General features: G+C 36.0%; 1 protein-coding gene across 6 annotated transcripts in view; it reads left to right on the plus strand.

The window, feature by feature from the left end:
• The window catches only part of Trappc8 (trafficking protein particle complex subunit 8), a 79410-nt gene that overhangs the window by 8050 nt on the left and 51703 nt on the right, over positions 1-19657 (plus strand). For 3 of the 6 annotated variants that reach the window (XM_070029382.1, XM_070029384.1, XM_070029383.1), the window contains exons 3-7: positions 6497-6580; positions 10294-10383; positions 12710-12884; positions 16824-16977; positions 18698-18791. In XM_070029382.1, coding sequence (XP_069885483.1) covers positions 6497-6580; positions 10294-10383; positions 12710-12884; positions 16824-16977; positions 18698-18791 — 597 coding nt within the window. The remainder of the gene's footprint in view (positions 1-6496; positions 6581-10293; positions 10384-12709; positions 12885-16823; positions 16978-18697; positions 18792-19657) is intronic. The other 3 variants (XM_070029387.1, XM_070029385.1, XM_070029388.1) reach the window with 1 other exon arrangement.

Below are 19657 nucleotides of genomic sequence, written 5' to 3' on the forward strand. Positions count from 1 at the left end.
ATATATATATAAGCTCTTTAAAAAAAACCCATTAATTAGCATTTTTTCTTTCATAAATACATAATCTTTTATCAGTGCTTCTTAATCTGATTTGAATGGTAAATGACTGAAAAAATGAAATAATACATAAATATGTAGAATGAGTTAACAATATTGATGTGATTGTTTTCCAGTTATTAAAGTCATAAGTAGAGATTTAGAAGGAAAAGATTAAGAATACATTACCTTTGTAGCCTTACAAAATTTAGCAGCCTTCTAAAGCAATATTTTTAGCTCTATATAATTTATAATTTAATGTCTTGGTACCTCCTTTTTTTTACTTTTTAAAAAAATCATTATTGAGGCTTGAACTCAGGGCCTAGGGCACTGTTTTTTTCACTGAAGGCTGGTGTTCTGCCACTTGAGCCATAGCCCCACTTCAGGTAATAAAAAGGTCTCATGAAATTTCTGTCCAGGTCAGCTTTGAACTACAATCTTAAGATCTTAGCCTCCTGAGAGTTTAGGATTACAGGCGTGAATCCCTGGCACTCAGTGTAATTGTATATTTATAGGTTTTCCTAACTATATACAGAGAACTTAAATAGCATGTTTTAGATTACAGAGTTAGTTGGTTGTACTTGCATGGTTTTTATTGTAGAATTTTTATTTTATTTATTTATTTTTATTGTGAAAATACCATACAGAGGGGTTACAATTACATGGGCAAGGTTCAGTCAGTACATTTCTTAACAAGCATTGTTGCCTCCTCCTTTGTTTCCTCATCTCATCCCTTCCCATTTCCTACCCACCCACCTGTTGTAGAATTTTTAATTTAAATGTCCTATACTTAGTCTTCTTTCTTGCCAATATTTTTAGTTCTGGTAACATAGGTTAACTTGATAATTTTATTTTTATCTTCTGGTCCTGGGGATTTAATTGGGGTCCTAATACATGTACTTTATTTATTTGTCGGTTGTGGGGCTTGAACTCTGGGCCTTGGTGCTGTCCCTGAGCTCTTCAGCTGAAGGCTATCACTCTACCACTTAAGCTACAGCACCACTTCAGGTTTTCTGGTGGTTAATTGGAGATAAGAGACTCATGGACTTTCCTGCCTGAGCTGGCTTTGAACCACAGTCTTCAGATCTCAGCCTCCTGAGTAGCTAGGATTACAGGCATGAGCCACCAGCACTTGGCTTTACATGTACTTTAGTACTGAGCTGTGTCCTAGACTCATAATTTTCAATTTAGAATGTTGTACCTTAACTAATCAAAAGCATCAGAATTTGAAGATGTGTATTTTTATCAGTTTTTGTCATCATGTTAAAATGATGCAAAAATTTGAATATTTTCGTAAACTTGACATAATGTTATATGTCTGTAATCCTAGTTCTTGGGAGACTGAGATAGGAGGATGTCCAGTTTACAGCTGATGGGGGCTATACAGTAAGGCCCTGTCTCAAGTAAATAAAAAATTAAATATTTTGCTGAGAGAGTGGTAAAGTAGTTGAAACATAATTTGAGTCTTTGTTTCTAAGTCATCACTGTGAATCACAGTGAGTCAGTTGCTGGAGTTTTAAGTTTTCTTACTACCATATCCTTTGTTATTTAGACATCTTGAGCAAGTCATTTAGTGTTTCCCAGACTTTGTGTCCAGCTCCAAGAACAAGACAATTTGGCCTTTCTTAAGACCTCTTTCAGAACTTTAATACTGTCATTATTTTGTAAGGTCTAAACATTTTATTATGTATGTAACAAATATTTTGATTTTCTTCCCTATTTTGCATTCAGATACAGACATGAATAAGATGTGCTTTATAAGATTATAATCTAGCAAAAGAAAAAAAAAAACATAAGTTAGATATGTTATAATCCCAAGACATTATAATAGAGATACGGCATACACTGAAATGTTAAGAAACACAGAGAAGCATTGCCTGTCATCTATGCAAAATGATTCTTTTTTTTTTTTTCCTCTTCCTTTCTGGTGTTTGGAGACAGTTTATCTGTGCAGCTCAGGCTGGCCTAGTACTTATTATGTAGCCCAGGATGGCCTGGAACTCAAGATCCCCCTTCCTCAGTCTCCTGAGGCATGGAATTCTGGCATGTGTCTACCTGATAAAGTATCTTTTTTATGCTCCAGATATTTTCCTGACTTTTAAAGCCTCTTTCCCTTTAAACAATTTATTAAAATGACATAGTGCTGAAAAGGCATATGGTAAAAACAAAAATGATTCTATTCTTTACTCTAGTAATTATTCCCTTAGTATTATTCTCTGCTGCATGTGTTTGTTCTAGTTAATATTTTTATACTGCTGTGACTTAGTCACTTTAAAATTTTATTTATGGACTTCTTATTTTGAGTAATAAGGAAGACTTAGCATAGTTACTCTCCTCCTCTTTATCTCTTTAATGTAATTTCTATCATTTCTGGTTAATATTCACTGTTTACAGTATTATGACTAAACATTGTGTACCAGTATTTTCTTTTTCTTTTTTGTTGGTTGTCGGTTTTGAACTCTCTGCCTGGGTGCTGTCCCTGTACTCTTCAGCTCAAGGCTAGCACTCTACCAGTTGAGCCACAGTGCCACTTTCCGTTTTCTGAGTGGTTTAATTGTAGATAAGAGTCTCACAGACTTTCCTGCCCGGGCTGGCTTTGAACCATGATCCTAAGATCTCAGCCTCCTGAGTAGCTAGGATTACAGATGTGAGCCACCAGCACCTGGCTTGTTTTTTATTTTTAGTAGTTTGTTTTCTTAGAAGTTGGTGTGTGTGTGTGTGTGTGTGTGTGTGTGTGTGTGTGTGTGTGTGTGTGTGTGTGTGTGTGTGTGTGTGTGTGTGTGTGTGTGTGTGTGTGTGTGTGTGTGTGTGTGTGTGTGTGTGTGTGTGTGTGTGTGTGTGTGTGTGTGTGTATCTGGCTTTGAACCATGATCCTAAGATCTCAGCCTCCTGAGTAGCTAGGATTACAGATGTGAGCCACCAGCACCTGGCTTGTTTTTTATTTTTAGTAGTTTGTTTTCTTAGAAGTTGGTGTGTGTGTGTGTGTGTGTGTGTGTGTGTGTGTGTGTGTGTGTGTGTGTGTGTGTGTGTGTGTGTGTGTGTGTGTGTGTGTGTGTGTGTGTGTGTGTGTGTGTGTGTGTGTGTCAGGATCTTGGTCCTAGGGCTTGAATTCGGGTCCTGGGGGGCTGACCCTGAGCTTTTTGTGCTCAAGGCTAGTACTCTACCACTTGAACCACAGCTCTACTGTCTTTTTAGTGGTTAATTGAAGATAAGAGTCTTGTGGACTGCCAGGTGCCAGTGGCTTATGCCTATAATCCTAGCTGTTCAGGGGGCTGAGATCCAAGGATCGCAGTTCAAAGACAGCCCTGGCAAGAAAGTCAGTGGGACTCTTATCTCCAATAAACCACTAGAAAACTAGAAGTGATGCTGTGTGGCTCAAGTGGTAGAGTGCTAGCCTTGAGCTGAAGAGACCAGGGACAGTGTCCAGGCCCAGAGTTCAAGCCCTATGACTGACAAAAAAAAAAAAAAAGCCTTGTGGACTTTCCTACCCAGGCTGGCTTGAACTGTGATCTTCTTTCTCAGCCTCCAAAGTAGCTAGGATTATAGGCATGAGCCTGTTGTTAATTGACTTAAAAAAAATTCACAGTTCATTCTCTGAAACTTCCACAGTGGGTTTTTTTAATTTGTCAGGTTAATATCAATCAATTTATCATGATGTCTTTCAGAAGTATTCTTTTTCTCCATATTCTATGTATTTTCAGGATGATCATCCCCCAGTGAAGGGAAAATTGGTTTGGGGGGAGAGCATTTTTTTTAAATGGTAACTGGATTTGTACTTTTTAGGCTGGTGCTCTACCACTTGAGCCATGTCCTTCAGCTTGGTGAAGGATTTAATTTTAATGCTTTATGGTTCTCCAAAGGGTCATGTATTTTATGTATATCTGTTGTTGTTTTATTAAAAGAAATATTTTTGGACTGAGAATATGGTTTAGTGATAGAATACATGCTTACCGTAAGAGTCTGAATTGGATCCCTAACACTGGCAAAAGTAATGGTGGGAAGAGAGAGTACTTAGGAAAAAAAAAATCTTAAAACATTCATGGGGGGAGGTAATGTACTTTATCTTGTACTTTAATGTTGTACTTTATCTTGAACTAGTTACCTCAAGGCAAGCTCCACAGCTGTCATCCTGGGGATTCTCTCCCTTTCTTCCTCTTTTGCTCCCTCCTCGCCTCCTCACCTGCAGTGCTGCTGATCTAACCCAAGGCTGATAATCCATTGAGTTAGGTCTCCTTTTGTTTTTATAGTCTTTCATTCATATATTTTTTTTAAATGTATTCCATGGTTTGGTGAAGGATCTTCTCCAAGTGGCATTTTTGAGAAAAGTATATGCAAGGTACACTATTTGAAAAGTTCTTATGTTATTATATAGTTAATTGATGGGTTGTATACCTACAAATCATTTCCATCAGAATCATTCCACTTTCTTCTAGTTTTTAGTATTCTTAAGCTTTATGCTTTATGATACTTATTCCCTCTATCTCCAATTTTTAGAAGCTTTTAGGAACTCTTTATTCTTGCTGTTTTGAAATTTATTTTAGCTTCTTATGTTTGTTCTTGTATTCTAAGTTGTTTTACTTGTTCTTTACTTGTTCTTCTTCTGTTGGAGGTTAAGGTGAATTTATCCTATTGTTATTTTTTGAGGAACTACTGTTGGAAGTTGAGTAGAATTTATCCTATTGTTATTTTTTTGAGAACCTTATTGTTACTTTTTTTGAGGTAGGATCTCACCATGTACTCCAGTCTGGTATTGAACTCTATTCCTCTTGCCTCCACTTCCTGAGTACTGAGGTTATAGGCATGTGACATCATAATTGACTTCTTTTTCTAATATTGTCTAATTCTCTTTGTTATTTTCTGGGGAAATATTCTTAGCTTTATCTTCTGACTCTTCATTGAAATTTTAGTGTTTGATAAACCTATCTCCTTTTATCCCCTTTTGAGTTTTATGCATTTACCTTTTTCTGTGCCTTCCTGTTCTTGTTTCTTGTTGTAAAACCTTAACTCCAGGATATTAATACATTCTGATTGGTTTCTATTTTGTTCTTAGATTTCATTCTGTCCTATTTTTTCTCTCATTCATAATTATTTTTCAGTTCTGGTGTCTTTCATGTTGGTATCATGTTGGCATTTTTTTTTTTTTTGAATTCAGATATTTGACCCCTGATTGGGCAGAAGAAAAGCTTATCTGTTAGTGAACTTCCTTATTTGGTGGTGAGGTTATGAATAGGCTTGAGGGAGTCTTAAGTTTTTATTTCAATTTTTATTTCAATTTTTATTTACAATTCTTTTGTTTGGCACTATTTAGTTCTATAGCAAAAGACTCTTAAATCTTTTCCTGTTATCTATATGCTAATGCCCTTATTTATCTTTCTATTCAAGTGGTTTAGTAGATTTAGTTTATAGGAAAAATGTAGCTTCTATTCAGTTTTGAGAAATTCTCTATAATTTACTTATTTATTTTTTGCCAGTCCTGGGGCTTGAACTCAGGGCCTGGGCACTGTCCCTGAACTTCTTTTGCTCAAGGCTAGCTAGCCCTCTACCACTTGAGCCACAGCTCCACTTCCAGCGCTTTCTGTTTATGTGGTACTAAGGAATGGAACCCAGAACTTCATGCATGCTAAGCAAGACTCTACCACTGAGTTATATTCCCAGCCCCTATAATTACATTGTTTACAATCCTGGGGCCCTACAGCATCTCTTTATAGAGAAGTTACTGTATTTTTGTTTTTTGTTTTTTTCGATTTTTTTTTGCAATTAAAAGCATTCCTGTAGTTGAACTCTGATCAACTATGTGCCAAAAGAAAATTACTTTTACAACTTCTTTGGTGTTAACTTACAATACTCCTTTGAGTTTTTTTTTTTTTTTTTTTTGGTCGGTTGTGGGGCTTGAACTCTGGGCTTGGGCGCTGTCCCTGCATTCTTCAGCTCAAGGTGAGCGCTCTACCGCTTGAGCCACAGGGCCACTTCCGGTTTTCTAGTGGCTTATTGGAGATAAGAGTCTCAGGGACTTTCCTGCCCGGGCTGGCTTTGAACTGCAGTTCTCAGATCTCAGCCTCCTGAGTAGCTAGGATTACAGGCGTGAGCCACCGATGCTCGACGCTCGGCTTCTTTGAGTTTTTAAAAAATTTATTTTGGTGCTGGGGATTGAGCAATGCTTGCTAAGCATATGAGCTATATTACTCTAGATCTCAGCATTTTTTATGGCCTTGAAAACTGGAAATGAGATATGATGAAGTACTGAATTCATTTGAGTGAAATTACATTATGACAGAATAATACTCTGGAGGTTATTTTAAAAACAGTTTTATCTATTTTAATGAGGTGCTAATTTTATGACCAAAAGTTTGCTTTTTATTTTTGCCATTAATGTGAATCAGCATACTTTTCACGCATTGTGTTTAAGAAATGCTACTTACCTCATAAGTCTAGCTTAACAGTACCATATTTTCTTTATCAGATCGGTCAATTAAAGCTAGTGTTCCTTGGTACAGTAATTGGAAAGACACTTTGATGGAAATGAAAGAATCCTCATTATACACAGGTATTTCTTATTGCGGGTTCTCAGTTTTCTAGATTGTTCCCACTCTACTCTTTGTCTATTGCCTTTTTCATACTTTTTCAACTTTGTCACAATTAATATGTCGTATTTCTCTGAAATAAAAGAGGTCTGATAAGGCTTGTTCAACTTTTGTCTTAATCCTGTTGTCTATTAATCATCTGTTGTGCATATTCTTCATTTGTATCATCTGCTAAAAATAAGCATTGTATTTGAATAGTATAGTTTGAGCTGCATCTTACTTTGATAATAAAAGAGAACATCCTTCCTTACCAAGAAAAAGTATGTTCTGTATAGGTAGAGATGGAAAGGCTCATGGGCCAAATAGTGATTTATCTCAAAATGCATGAGATTTTTAAGGGGAAAAATTTATTTCTAAGCCTTCTTGTAGCATAATACACTTAAAAGGTTTTAGTTTTCCTACTTTCTACAAAAAATGTCATTTGAAAAATTAAAAAATATAGAAGTCCTTAGATTATTTCCATTGTGAAATTAGAGGAGGACAAAGGAACCACATATTTACTTTTACAGCCCCTCAAGGAAACATGGAAGGGGGAAACTTTACTTACCCTGAATATGACCTATCTGAAGGATGAAAATTCATTTCTAAACAGAAAATTCATTGTAAGTTTTTCCTTTGTTCTTCATATTTAGTTGAGTATCTGGTATCTTTTTACAATAGAACTTGGAAGTTAATATTTCAGTTTAAGAACTAGTGTATGTATGTATTTTTGTGGGTTTTTTTGTTGTTGTTTTTGTTGGTTGTGGGGCTTGAACTCTGGAACTTGGTGCTGTCCCTGAGCTCTTCAGCTGAAGGCTAGTGCTCTACCACTTGAGCCACAGCGCCACTTCTGATTTTCTGGTGGTTAGTTGGAGATAAGAGTCTCACAGACTTTCCTGCCTGGGCTGGCTTTGAATCGCAATTCTCATATCTCAGCCTCCTGAGTAGCTAGTATTACAGGTGTGGACCACCAGGGCCTAGCTGTACGTGTATTTTTTTCTTTTTAGTTTATATATTTATATAATGCCAAAATCAAATTGAAACATAGGTACAGCCATGGCTAATCTTTGTCCATATCCTTTCTCTTTTTTAAAATACCCTTTCTTCTTTTTCTTCTGTGCATTTAGATAATTAATTGTATTAGTTTACACCCCCACCACCCCCCCTTGGCAGTGCTGGGGATTGAGCCCAAGATGGTCATGCATGTTGGCTGAGCTCTCTACTATTCAGCAACATTCCCAGCTCAAATGTGTTAGATTTGACTCTTCTTTTCCTCCTTCTCCTTCTTCTCCTTCTCCTTCTCCTTCTCCTTCTTCTTCTCCTTCTTCCTTCTTCCTTTTTTTTTCTTTTTTTGTTGGCTGTGGGGTTTGAACTCTGGGCCTGGGTGCTGTCCCTCAGTTCTTCAGCTTGAGGCTAGTGCTCTACCATTTGAACCACAGCACTACTTCAGGTTTCTCTCGTGGTTATTTGGAGATAAGAGTCTTATGGACTTTCCTGCCCGGGCTGGCTTTGAACCGAACGATCCTCAGATCCCAGCCTCCAGAGATGCTAGGATTATAAGTTGAGCCACTGGTGCCCAGCAATGAAATTCTACACTTCTGTTTTTGTTTTTGTTTTTGTTTTTTTTTATCAGTCATGGGACTTGAACTCAGGGCACGCGTGCTGTCTCTGAGATTTTTTGGCTCTTTTTCAGTGCTCTTATTACTTTGCACCATAGTGCCACTTCCATGTTTTTTTCTTTTCTTACAGAAAAATATACTTTTCTGCTGTTGGCTATTTTCACTTAATATATCCAAAAGAACATTTTAGCAGTCCAAAGAGAGAGACAGTTCTTGTTCTCTATTATAGCTGCATCCTGTAGCATTTACAAATGTATCATAGTTTATTTAACCAGTCTCATCCTGATGGCATACGGGTTTTCTAGTTTTTGTTACTACAAATACTGTTTTAAAAAATAAGTGTTTTGGAAGATCTGCTTTTTTAAATTCAGAAGTCTCAATTCTATGAATCAGTATGAAACTATATGACTACAGTTTGCTAAATTTCGTTAGCTCGGGCTGGGAAGGTGGCTCAGTGGTAGAGCGCTTGCCTTGCATACATGAGGCCCTGGGTTTGATTCCTTAGCACCACATAAGCAGAAAAAAAAAAAGCTGGAAGTGGCGCTGTGGCTCAAGTGGTAGAGTGCTAGCCTTGAGCTGAAGAGCTGGGGGACAGTGCCCAGGCCCAGAGTTCAGGCCCACGACTGGACCCCCTCCCCCCCCCCCCAAAAAAAAATCTAGTCAGCAATGAAGCCAAAGTAAAAAAAATAATATAGATAGAGATGCATACTTATTTCTTCATTTTTGTGGAAGTACCTTTTTGCTTAACCAAAATTTCATTATCTCTTTCCTTATAGTTGGTACTAAATGAAAATCTACATTAATTTGCCTTCAAGAGAATGTTTGACTGATTTGGTGGGACAATATGTGCTATTGGTTGGGGAGGAAATTTGTTTTCTAGTGTAACAGATATGATTGTGTATTTTCTGATACTTAACCATTTTCATATAATGTTTTTGGTATTTTTCCTTTTTAATAGAGAACACAAAATTGCTACAATAATAAGCTTCATAATTATCATAAAACTTTTGTTGGAATTATTTATTTACTTATTTTTTTGGTCGGTCGTGGGGCCTGAATTCTGGGCCTGGGCTATCCCTCAGCTCTTCAGCTCAAGGCTAGCACTTGAGCCACAGTGCCACTTCCAATTTTTTTTGTATAATAAATAAGCATTTTGGTCTTGATGAAGGGCTTTTTTCTTCAACTCTTCTAGTCACAGTGTCATATTTATAATGTTAGCAGAAAACAAATGAGCCTTGTTTGCAGCAGTTGAAGTATAAGCAGCATAAATTACTTGGGGTGGAGTGTTATAGTGAAACTTTAACTTGGATAGTTAAACCTTCTAAAATCAAATTTGAGTAATTTCAAATAAAGCAAGAATAGATGTAATACAAACTACTTAATATATAGCAAGAGAGAGTTGACATTTTTATCACATTATACACATTTGTTCAATAAAGTAAATATGTTTTTCTGTATTTAGTTTATAAGGTAAGTATCTTTAGAAATTCTCTTTAAAGAGGCTTTGTTATAGTCACATTCAAGTAATTAGATGTAAGGTAGAATTTTTCAGATATACACTCACTGACGTTTTGTGCTAGCTAATTCTTTGCTTTTGTTTTTTTCCTGACCCCTTTTCCTAGGAACTAGTTGGCATGACCTTCATATCAGTTGTGACAACCAAAAATACTTTGATAGTGCCAGATATTTCCTGGGAGTTAAAATCAACCTCAGTTGAGAACCAGTGTTCTAAAGTGGTATTTATAAAAAGGATCTGCTTATGACAGTGGCTAGTGGAGCAGAGGCACAATAAATAATGTTAGATAATTAGTAGATAATTGGTTGTATAGGCTTGGTTTGGAAATAACTTAGTTTAAAAAATATGTCTATATGAATATATTTGAATAGCTTAAATTATATATATATATATATATATATATATACACACACACATACATACATCTTAAAGCACAGGTGAAAAATACTTAATTGCTGCTAAAAGTTATCTTTCATATCATTTAGGAATGTGGGATTGAAATTTTGTCTGTTGTAAACGGATTCCATTGGGCAATTTTAATTGTTTTATATATTAATTTTAGCTACAACTCCATGGTTTGAGTCTTACAGAGAGACCTTCCTTCAGTCAATGCCATCATCGGATCATGAATTTCTGAACCACTATTTAGCATGTATCCTTTAACCTTTTGAGTTCTCCTAAAGTCAGGTATTAGTGGAAGCTATTAATTTTAGAAATAGGAAAATGAAAGCAAATTTGTTGAGAAGCCACAGAGAATGGAAATATTTTGTGGGTCTCCCTGTCCTGGGGCTTGAACTCAGGACTGGGGTGCTGTCCCTGAGTTTTTTTTTTTGCTCAAGGCCAGTGCTTTACCACTTGAGCCAGAGCTTTCCTTCTGGCTTTTAGGTGGTTAGTTAGAGATAAGAGTCTCATAGACTTTCGTGCCCTTGCTTTTTTTGAACCATGATCCTCAGATCTCTACCTCCTGAGTAGTTAGGATTATAGATGTGAGTCACTGGCACCTGCTGAGAATGGAGAAATTTTATTTTCTTATTTTTGAGCTAACTTTGCCTGGGGTATTCTTTGAGCTTAGGATCCTCCTGCCTCTACAATACTAAATGGGTTATGCAGGTTTGTACTGCCATCCCTAACTAAGTGGGATATGCAGGTTTGCACTACCATGACTGGCTAAGAAGTTAATTTTTTCATGATGATAAATTTTTTTTTCTTATGGTAATTTTTTTCCCCTAGGACTGGGAACTAAACTCAGCATGTGATAGTTTTCCTCCAAGTCTGGCATTCTACCTCCTGAGCCACATTTCTTTTTTTCTTTCTTTTCTTTTCTTTTCTTTTTTTTTTTTTTTTTTTTTTTTTTTGCCAGTTGTGGGGCCTGAACTCTGGGCCTGGGCACAGTCCCTCAGCTCTTCAGCTCAAGGCTAGTGCTCTACCACTTGACCATACACCGCCACTTCCGGCTTTTTCTGCTTAGGTGGTGCTGAGGAATCGAACCCAGGGCTTCATGCATGCAAGGCAAGCACTCTACCACTGAACCACCTTCTCAGCCCCCTGAGCCACATTTCTAATTCCCATCATTTTGTTAAATGTGTCCTTGATACAGAACTGCTATAATAAATTAAGTTTTGATTATTTTTTTCTTGAGTTACTTCTAGGGCTTGCACTTAGGTCATCATGCTCTTGATTATTTCACTCAAGGCTGGCACTGTACCACTTGAGCTATGCCTCCAGTTCCACCGCTATATTGCTTACTTGGAGATAACAGTATCTCAGATTTGTCTTCCTGGACTGGCTCTACCTGTGATTCTCAGATTTCAGCCTCCTAAGTTGCTAGGATTAGCTACCAGTACCCATCATGAATTTTGATTAGTTTTGATTATAAAATAAGACAACTGAGAGTTTGCCTTTTATTTTTCTTATTTCTTTAACTTGAATATTTTATACGTAATACATTTGTTTTGCTTTTCTTTTTTCTTTTTTGATAATCTGGGGATTGAACTCAGGGTATCATGCTAGGCAGGCTCTTTTAACTCTTGAAGTATACCTCAAGGCTTTTTTCTTTTTCTTTTTTGACATAGGATTTTTCTTTGTCACCCAGGCTGTAACCTGAAGCTTGCCCTATAGTTCAGGCTAACCTCTAACTAGGTCCTCCTACCTCAGCTTTCTTTTCTTTTCTTTTTTTTTTAGTTGGTTGTGGGGCCTGAACTCTGTGCCTGGGCGCTCTCCCTGAGTTCTTCAGCTTAAGGCTAGTGTTCTACCACTTGAGCCACAGTGCCACTTCTGGTTTTCTGGTGGTTTATTGGAGATAAGAGTCTCATGGACTTTCCTGTCTGGGCATACTTTGAACTGCATCCTCAGATCTCAGCCTCCTGAGTAGCTAGGATTACAGGTGTGATCCACCTGGGCCAACTTACCTCAGCTTTCTGAGATTATAGGTGTGTACCTGGTTTAGTAAGTTTTTAAAGCACTTTAGAAAGAGAAAGTGAATGGTCAGTGCTAACTACTTCAGTGATTGCCTCAGAATTAATTGCTTACTCTAAAGGTTAGATTTAAAAATAATTTCTCATGTGTTTAGTAAACATTTTGTCCTCCTTTGGTGATTATGGCTTTTTAAATTTCTTAATAAAGTTGTAGAGAAAAGTGAAAAAGCAATATAAAGCATGAAATTGTATTAACACAAAATGGAGAAGAACAAGATTTGCCAGATTACTTCATCATGTTAATAGTTGTAGAATTTTGATATTGCTCATTTTGTACATCTACTTATTGAATATGTAAGTGACATAAAAGCTTTTAGTAAAATATCCTGTAAGATTTTGAATCTTGAATTATGTCAGAGTAGTGGAGAAAGAAATTATTTTGTGCTATCTGTGAGAAACTGTGAAATGTGACTTTTTTTTAGCTGACAAAATGCTTCCTTCGAGTTTGTATTAATAAGCTATCATTGCGTGATAAGTGATAATTTCCTTAATATGGTATACAAGGTATGTTGGTAGTATCATCTAGTGAATCTGATCCTATGGAACAGTTTTCAAAGTTGTCACAAGAACAGCATCGGATTCAGCACAACAATGATTATTCCTACCCTAAGTGGTTTATACCGAATACACTTAAATATTATGTACTTTTACATGATGTAAGTGCAGGAGATGAACAGAGGTAAGTTTTCTTTTTTATTTCAATTTTTCATACTAAAGATTTAACATTAATTTGGAGATGGCTTACTTAAATTTGGGTTTTAATAAAAAAGCCTGGTGCCAGGGCTCATGTCTATTATTCTAGCTACTTAGGAGGTTGACATCAGGATGGCAGTTCAAGGCTAGCCATGGCAGAAAAGTCTGGGAGACCTTGACTTTAAAATAGCCAGCAAAAAGCAGGATTGGAGGTACCACTCAAATGGTAGTGTCAGCTGAGCAATAAAGTGTGAGGCCCTGAGTTCAAACCCAAGCAGTCCCACCTACGCCCCCAAAAAATCTTGAGTAAAAATTTATTGTAGCTGGATGCTGATAGCTCATACCTTTGTTCTTAGCTACTCAGTAGGTTGAGAGCTGAGAATCATGGTTTGAAGCCAGCTTGGGCAGGAAAGTCTATGAGACTCCTATCTCCAATAAACTACTCAGAAAAATCCTGATGCAGTACTGTGGCTCCATTGGTAGAGCACTTGAGCACAAAGAGGTTCAGGGACAGTGCCTAGGCCCTGAGTTCAAGTCTCAGGATTGGCAAAAAAAAAAATTGTAATGCAGTTATGTTAAACAGTTCATTCATTTAATGTTAATTTCATTTGCTTATCTAACTTTGTTTTCAATATATATGGTATAATCTTTGTTTGAAAGCGCTTGTCATTTACATCTGTAGGTCTTGGTTGTTACTTCTTTATATAAAATTATTTTTTTTCTTTTTCTTAGTTTTCCCTTTAACTTTTTTTCTTTGACATTTACAAGCTCACCTTTTGTTACTGTGTGTGTGTGTGTGTGTGTGTGTGTGTGTGTGTGTGTGTGTGTGTGTGTGTGTGTGTGTGTGTGTGTGTGTGTGTGTGTGTGTGTGTGTGTATTGGTACTGCTACTTGAACTCAGAGCTTGGGTACTCGCTTTTAGCATTTTTGCTCAAAGCTGACACTCCAAGGTTCCACTTCCATTTTTTTTCCTGGTTAATTGGAAATAGGAATCTCATAGACTTTCTTGCCTGGGCTGACTTTGAACTATAATCCTCATGTTTCAGCTTTCTGAGATGTAGTAATTTTTTTTCCTTCTTTTTGGCTGGTCTTGGTGCTTGAACTCAGGGCCTAGCATCTGTCCTGGAGCCTCTTTGTGCCCAAGACTTGAGCCATAGTACCACTTTGGCATTTTCTGAGTAGTTTATTGGAGATAAGAGTCTTATACACTTTCCTGCCCAGGCTCGCTTCGAACCACGATCTCAGTACTTAATATATTTTTTTCATCTTGGTATTCTTCACAGTCTCAAAAACAACCAAGCATTTATTTCTTATGTTCTCTTTACTATTCGTTATTGGTGGTTTGCAATAATTCTTTCATCTTTGAGATTCATGAACAACTTGTCTTAAAAACTAGAATAGCTAGGCATGGTTGTATATGCCTAAAATCCAAGCCCTGGGAGATGAAGACTGGAGGATAGCAAGTTCCTGGCCAGCCTGGACTATGTAGTGTGACTCTGTTTCAAAATAACTAAGTAAATTCCTGAAAAAGATTATGAACATTAACTTCCCTTTATGGCTTTGTAATTTATTTTGGCTATTGTTTGAAGGTATGGATCAAATTAATCTTTTTTTGGTGTTACTGGACTTTGAACTCAGGGCTTTGCACTTGCTAGGCAAGCATTTAGCCATTTAATCTGCCTACAGCAGAATTAATTGATATTTTAGTGACATTTGGTGTATGCAATTTTAAAAGTACACAAACCATTATGTTTGGATTTAATCTTCATAGATTTTTGTATATGCTAGCCTCTAGCCCTTTTTTTTTTTTTTTTTTTTTTTTTTTTGGTTGTGGAGCTTGAACTCTGGGCCTATGCACTGTTCCTTAGCTCTTTAGCTCAAGCGTTCTCCCACTAGAGCCACAGCGCCACTTCCAGTTTTCTGGTGGTTTATTGGACATAAGCGTCTCACGAACTTTCATGTCTGAGCTGGCTTTGAACCTCGATCCTTAGATCTTAAGCTGAGTAGCTAGGATTACAGGTATGAGCCACCAGTTCCTGGCACCTCTAGCATTTTTAAAAAACTGATTTTGTTATGTTTGAGAAGATCAAATAAGAGCCAGTCTAGGCTGGAGACTCTTCCTCAGCCTCCAGAGTTCTGGGATTATAGACATGAGCTACCATGCCTAGATCTCTAATCATTTTTCAATAAATTAAGCTCAATAGACCTGAAGAATTACTATCTTCATTCATCAGTTATTCATCTTTAGGATTTTTCTTGTTGGATAAAATATGCAATAAATAGAAATAAAAAGAACTGGTTACTAAATTATTTTCTGTCAGTTGAATATGATTGTGATGAAGATTTAAGTAGTAATTCAAGTATTGGTTTAGGGTTTTTTTTGTACGAGGGTTTGATGTCAGGGCCTTCACTGTTGCTAGGAAGGCCCTCTGTGAGACATGTTTTCTCCTTCCCCCAGTCCTCTTTTGCTTTTAGTTGTTTTCCAGTCTAAGTTTTGCTTGGGGCCAACCAGGACCTGATTCCTCTTACCTTTGCCTCAGTGTAGCTAGGTACCACAACGGTCAGCTTATTGGTTGAAATGGAGTCTTGCTGAGTTTTACGTCCAGGCTAGACTGGAATTGTGGTCCTTCCAACTTTTGCTTCCTGAGTAGCTGGAATTACAAATTTTCAGTGACTCAATGTTTAGTACTATATATATTCTTTTCCTGGTCCTGGGGCTTGAACTCAGGGCCTAAGCACTGTCCCTGAGCCTCTCTGTGCTCTACCACTTGAGCCACAGAACCACTTCTGGCTTTTTCTATTTATGTAGTATTGAAGAATTGAACCCAGGGCTTCATGCATGCTAGGCAAGCACTCTACAACTAAGCCACATTCCCAGCCCATAGCAGTATCATTGTTAAAGTGAGCAAGAGTTTGGTTTATTGTACTTTAGTGTGTATGTTTATACACATATTTTTGTTGGTTTTGTATATTTTTATAGCTTTTATTAGGATACTTGTAATAAGGCATAATGTGATTTAGTTTGCAAGGCTTACTTGTTTAGTATCAGCATTTTCATTTGAATAAGCTTTCATAGTCTTCCATTTTTTTCCCTTTTTTATTTTTTCCACCAAGTGACTGGTTTACTGAAAAATAAACTGGGTTAGCTTTATGCAGGGTTAGCTTTAGAGACCAAAATTGCACTTTCTAAGTTGCACTGATTATTTCTTAGGCTGTCTTATTTCAATTGAACTATTTTGTCCCCTACCATTTAGCATGGTTTTGTTTTATTCAAGTATGGAATCAGAATGCTTTTTGCTGCTTCTGAGGAGTATCTCATGATTTCAGCTACTATAAAACTCGCAACAAAGGAGTAAATTTTGTTATAAATGCTTTAGTTGCTTTCGTTCAGTTTTCCATCTCTTTGTTACTTTGAACTTGTGTCCTGTTTTTGGTGGTACAGTTTTCTGTTTTGGCCCTTACTAATAAGTAAGAAATCTCTCAGTTACATTTCCTATGCTTAGTTCCCATAGTTAACAGAAAAAACTTCTGATACACAAGTTGGAAGCTTCGTCTAGAGTTTAACATTGTATATTTGCACAAGGAAAGCTCATACATGGTCTGTGCTAAAAAGAAACTTGTTTCTATATCTTCCCCAAACTAGATTAACCAACTAGTTTAATGGTTTGTTTGGATAACAGATAGAATTATCTGGAAGAGTTTTGTTTCATGAAATATACTTTGGTAATTGCCTTTTAAAATGTAATTCTCAATTCAATTAAAATTTAAATTTCAGTAAGGATCATGATTTTTGTTTTAATATTTAAATAATTCTCAGTTTTCTGTTTGCCTATTTTGGGAGTATTGTTTTTATATTATTTTATGGTTATTGTCTAAAGCCTGATCCTGGGTTACTAAAACACTTTTTTCATTTAAAAAAATTTTAGAGCTGAATCAATTTATGAAGAAATGAAACAGAAATATGGAACTCAGGGTTGCTATTTACTTAAAATTAATTCTCGAACATCAAATCGAGCATCAGATGAACAGATACCAGATCCGTGGAGTCAGTATCTTCAGAAAAATAGTATTCAAAATCAGGTATATGTAAAAACCTAAGCAAATAATAGAAGTTATGCTCTAGTTTTATGACAATACTTTAAGTACAATTGTTTACATATTGATTTAGTCATATAGTTACTAATATTTATATTGTAGACTTTAGCTAGTTTTATTCTGTCAGCTCTGAGTGCTTAATTCAGTGTTTCAAAAGCTACAGTTGTTTCCAAGTATACTCTTAGTTGCTCTTTTTTTCTTGTGCTGAAGTTTTCTTCAAATCATTTTTTTCTTTAGTTCTACAAAGGGGTTTCAGTTTAACATGTCAAATTATATGTACAATGCATATTGATCAGTGTCACTCCTTCATCTTTTCCCCTAAAAAGAAATGAAAAGTGAATTTCACAGTAAGAATTCAATAAGACTTGGGTAGACATACAGAGAATAGAAATTGTGACTTGTTCATTTAGTTCATTATGGATGCTTATAGTTAGTTTTTTATAAGTTTTGTGGACTTCCTGCATTTCAGACATGTTCTATGGCTACATTTTAGAGTCACCCTTAGGTGGGTGAATATATTTTTTGTTTTGAATTTTCGGGAGTGTTTTTTCTTTCTCCCTTACTCCTTAAGTGAGTCCAAGACTACTATTAATGATTCATCTGTTAGCTGAATGGGTTTGTAGTAAGATTTAATAATCTTTCAAACAATTGAAGTACAGTTGTATGCCCCCTTGGTTGTTAAATGCCAGACCTTGTCTCAAAAAAACAAACAAAAATAAATAAAACAAATAAAACAAACCTATATAAATGACTCATCTATTTGCCATTTCCCTTAAGTGACCCATTCTATTTGCGAAAAGCTCATGTTTGTAATCCTAGCTATTGGGAATGCAACAGTGGAGAGGATTGTGATTGCTGCAATTCTTAGCCAAAAGTTAGCAAGACCCCACCTCAACCAGTAAGAAGCTGGGTGCAGTGGCATGTGCCTGTCATCTAGCTGCTTGGAAAGTATAAATAGGAATATTGTGATCCAATCTGGCTGGCTGTCCTATTGAAAAAAATAACTAAAATAAAAGGACTGGGGATGTGACTCAGGTAGTAAGTACCTGCCTAGCAAACATAGCCCTTGAGTTCAAACCCTTGTATGACCAGAAAAAAACTTTTTTCTCTCTTTGCTTGTTTGCATTGTTCACGTTGGTCCTTTGTTGGGAGATGGTGACCGTATCAGTTTACTATTTAAGATAACTTTCAAAATATAGGAAGTTAATACTCAGAATAATACGTTGTATTTGTTTGCTCATTTTATGGAGTAGACTAAGTATTTTTAGTTTTCTTTGTTGATTGAGAAACCAGTGCCTTTGTAGAAATAAATACTATAGATTTCAGTCTATTCAGAACGCACTGCTACATCCTAGGTGCCTTGGGTTCAAGACAGGAGATCTGTTATCTTTTTTCTGGTAGTACATCCTCTTGCCATTATTCCTTAAGATTAATAGGCATATGTATATGTGTATTTGAGTATCTGTGGATATATATGTGATTGAATGTGAACATATCATATATCAATATATACACTGAGGTGTGGATTGGCATGACAAATAAGATACAGAGAAGAAGCTAGGAATTTAGAAGACTAGAAAAAAAATAGTAGTGCTTTAGCAAATAATTGAAGCAGTGAGTAGAACAGTTATTGATAGATTCATGGTATCTTAAACCTGATTAAATATAATTGCTAATGCTTGTTGTTTTTTTTTTTTTTTGATAGGAATCATATGAAGATGGCCCTTGTACTATAACATCAAATAAGAGTTCTGATAATAACTTGCTTTCATTGGATGGATTAGATAATGAAGTCAAAGGTCTTAGTACTTTTCTTTTGATTGAAAATATATTGTTAAAAGCATGCTAATCTTTATTAGATAAAAGGTGAAGGAATTTTTATAACACAAAAATAGCAACCAGGTTAGCTCTTTCTGTCATTTTAGTTTATTTTAGTTTTATTTGAGACGTGGGACTTACTTTGTAGCTAGAGTGGCCTGGAACATAAATAGCCCAGGCTGATCTCAAACTTGTGATCTCCACACCTCATTTTTTCAAATGCTGGAATTATAGGTGTGTGCCATCATACTTGGTGCCAGGTTTTTTTCCTGAAGATTTTATTTAGGTTTTGAATTTAATTTTTTTTAATACTTAAAATATGTTGTCTGATAGCAATGTATTGCATTTCTTTAAAAAATTGTAGATGTAATTACATGATCTAGGGAGCTATGTTTCTGTAATTTGGTGTGATAACAAAATTTTTGTTTGTATGTGGTACATGCCTTTATTTTTATAGATTGACATTCTTTTTTAACATATTTCATTTCCCATGTCATTAAGTATTTTCATTATTTTAAATAACTATTACATTTCATTTTGTGCAGGTGTAAAACCCCCATTCTTTTCTTTCCTGTTTTTGTGCATTTAAGCTATATCAACATTATAGTGATGCTTATTCTTTTTTAACAGTCACAGGATGCACATTTCTAGTAGCAGGATAATTTCCATTTCCCTAAAAAAATTATCCTCAAAGAGAGAATCATTTATAAAGATAAAAAAATTAATTAAATGGAAGGATGAAAACATCTTACTGCTGCTTAAAATTATACCTAGTGTCAGTGGCTCATGCCTGTAATCCTAGACAGGAGGCTGAGATTTGAGGACCATGGTTTCAGGTTTCCATCCT

Source organism: Dipodomys merriami, unplaced genomic scaffold, assembly GCF_024711535.1.
Source record: "Dipodomys merriami isolate MVZ:Mamm:240054 unplaced genomic scaffold, mDipMer1.0.p SCAF_2, whole genome shotgun sequence".
Lineage (NCBI taxonomy): Eukaryota > Metazoa > Chordata > Mammalia > Rodentia > Heteromyidae > Dipodomys > Dipodomys merriami.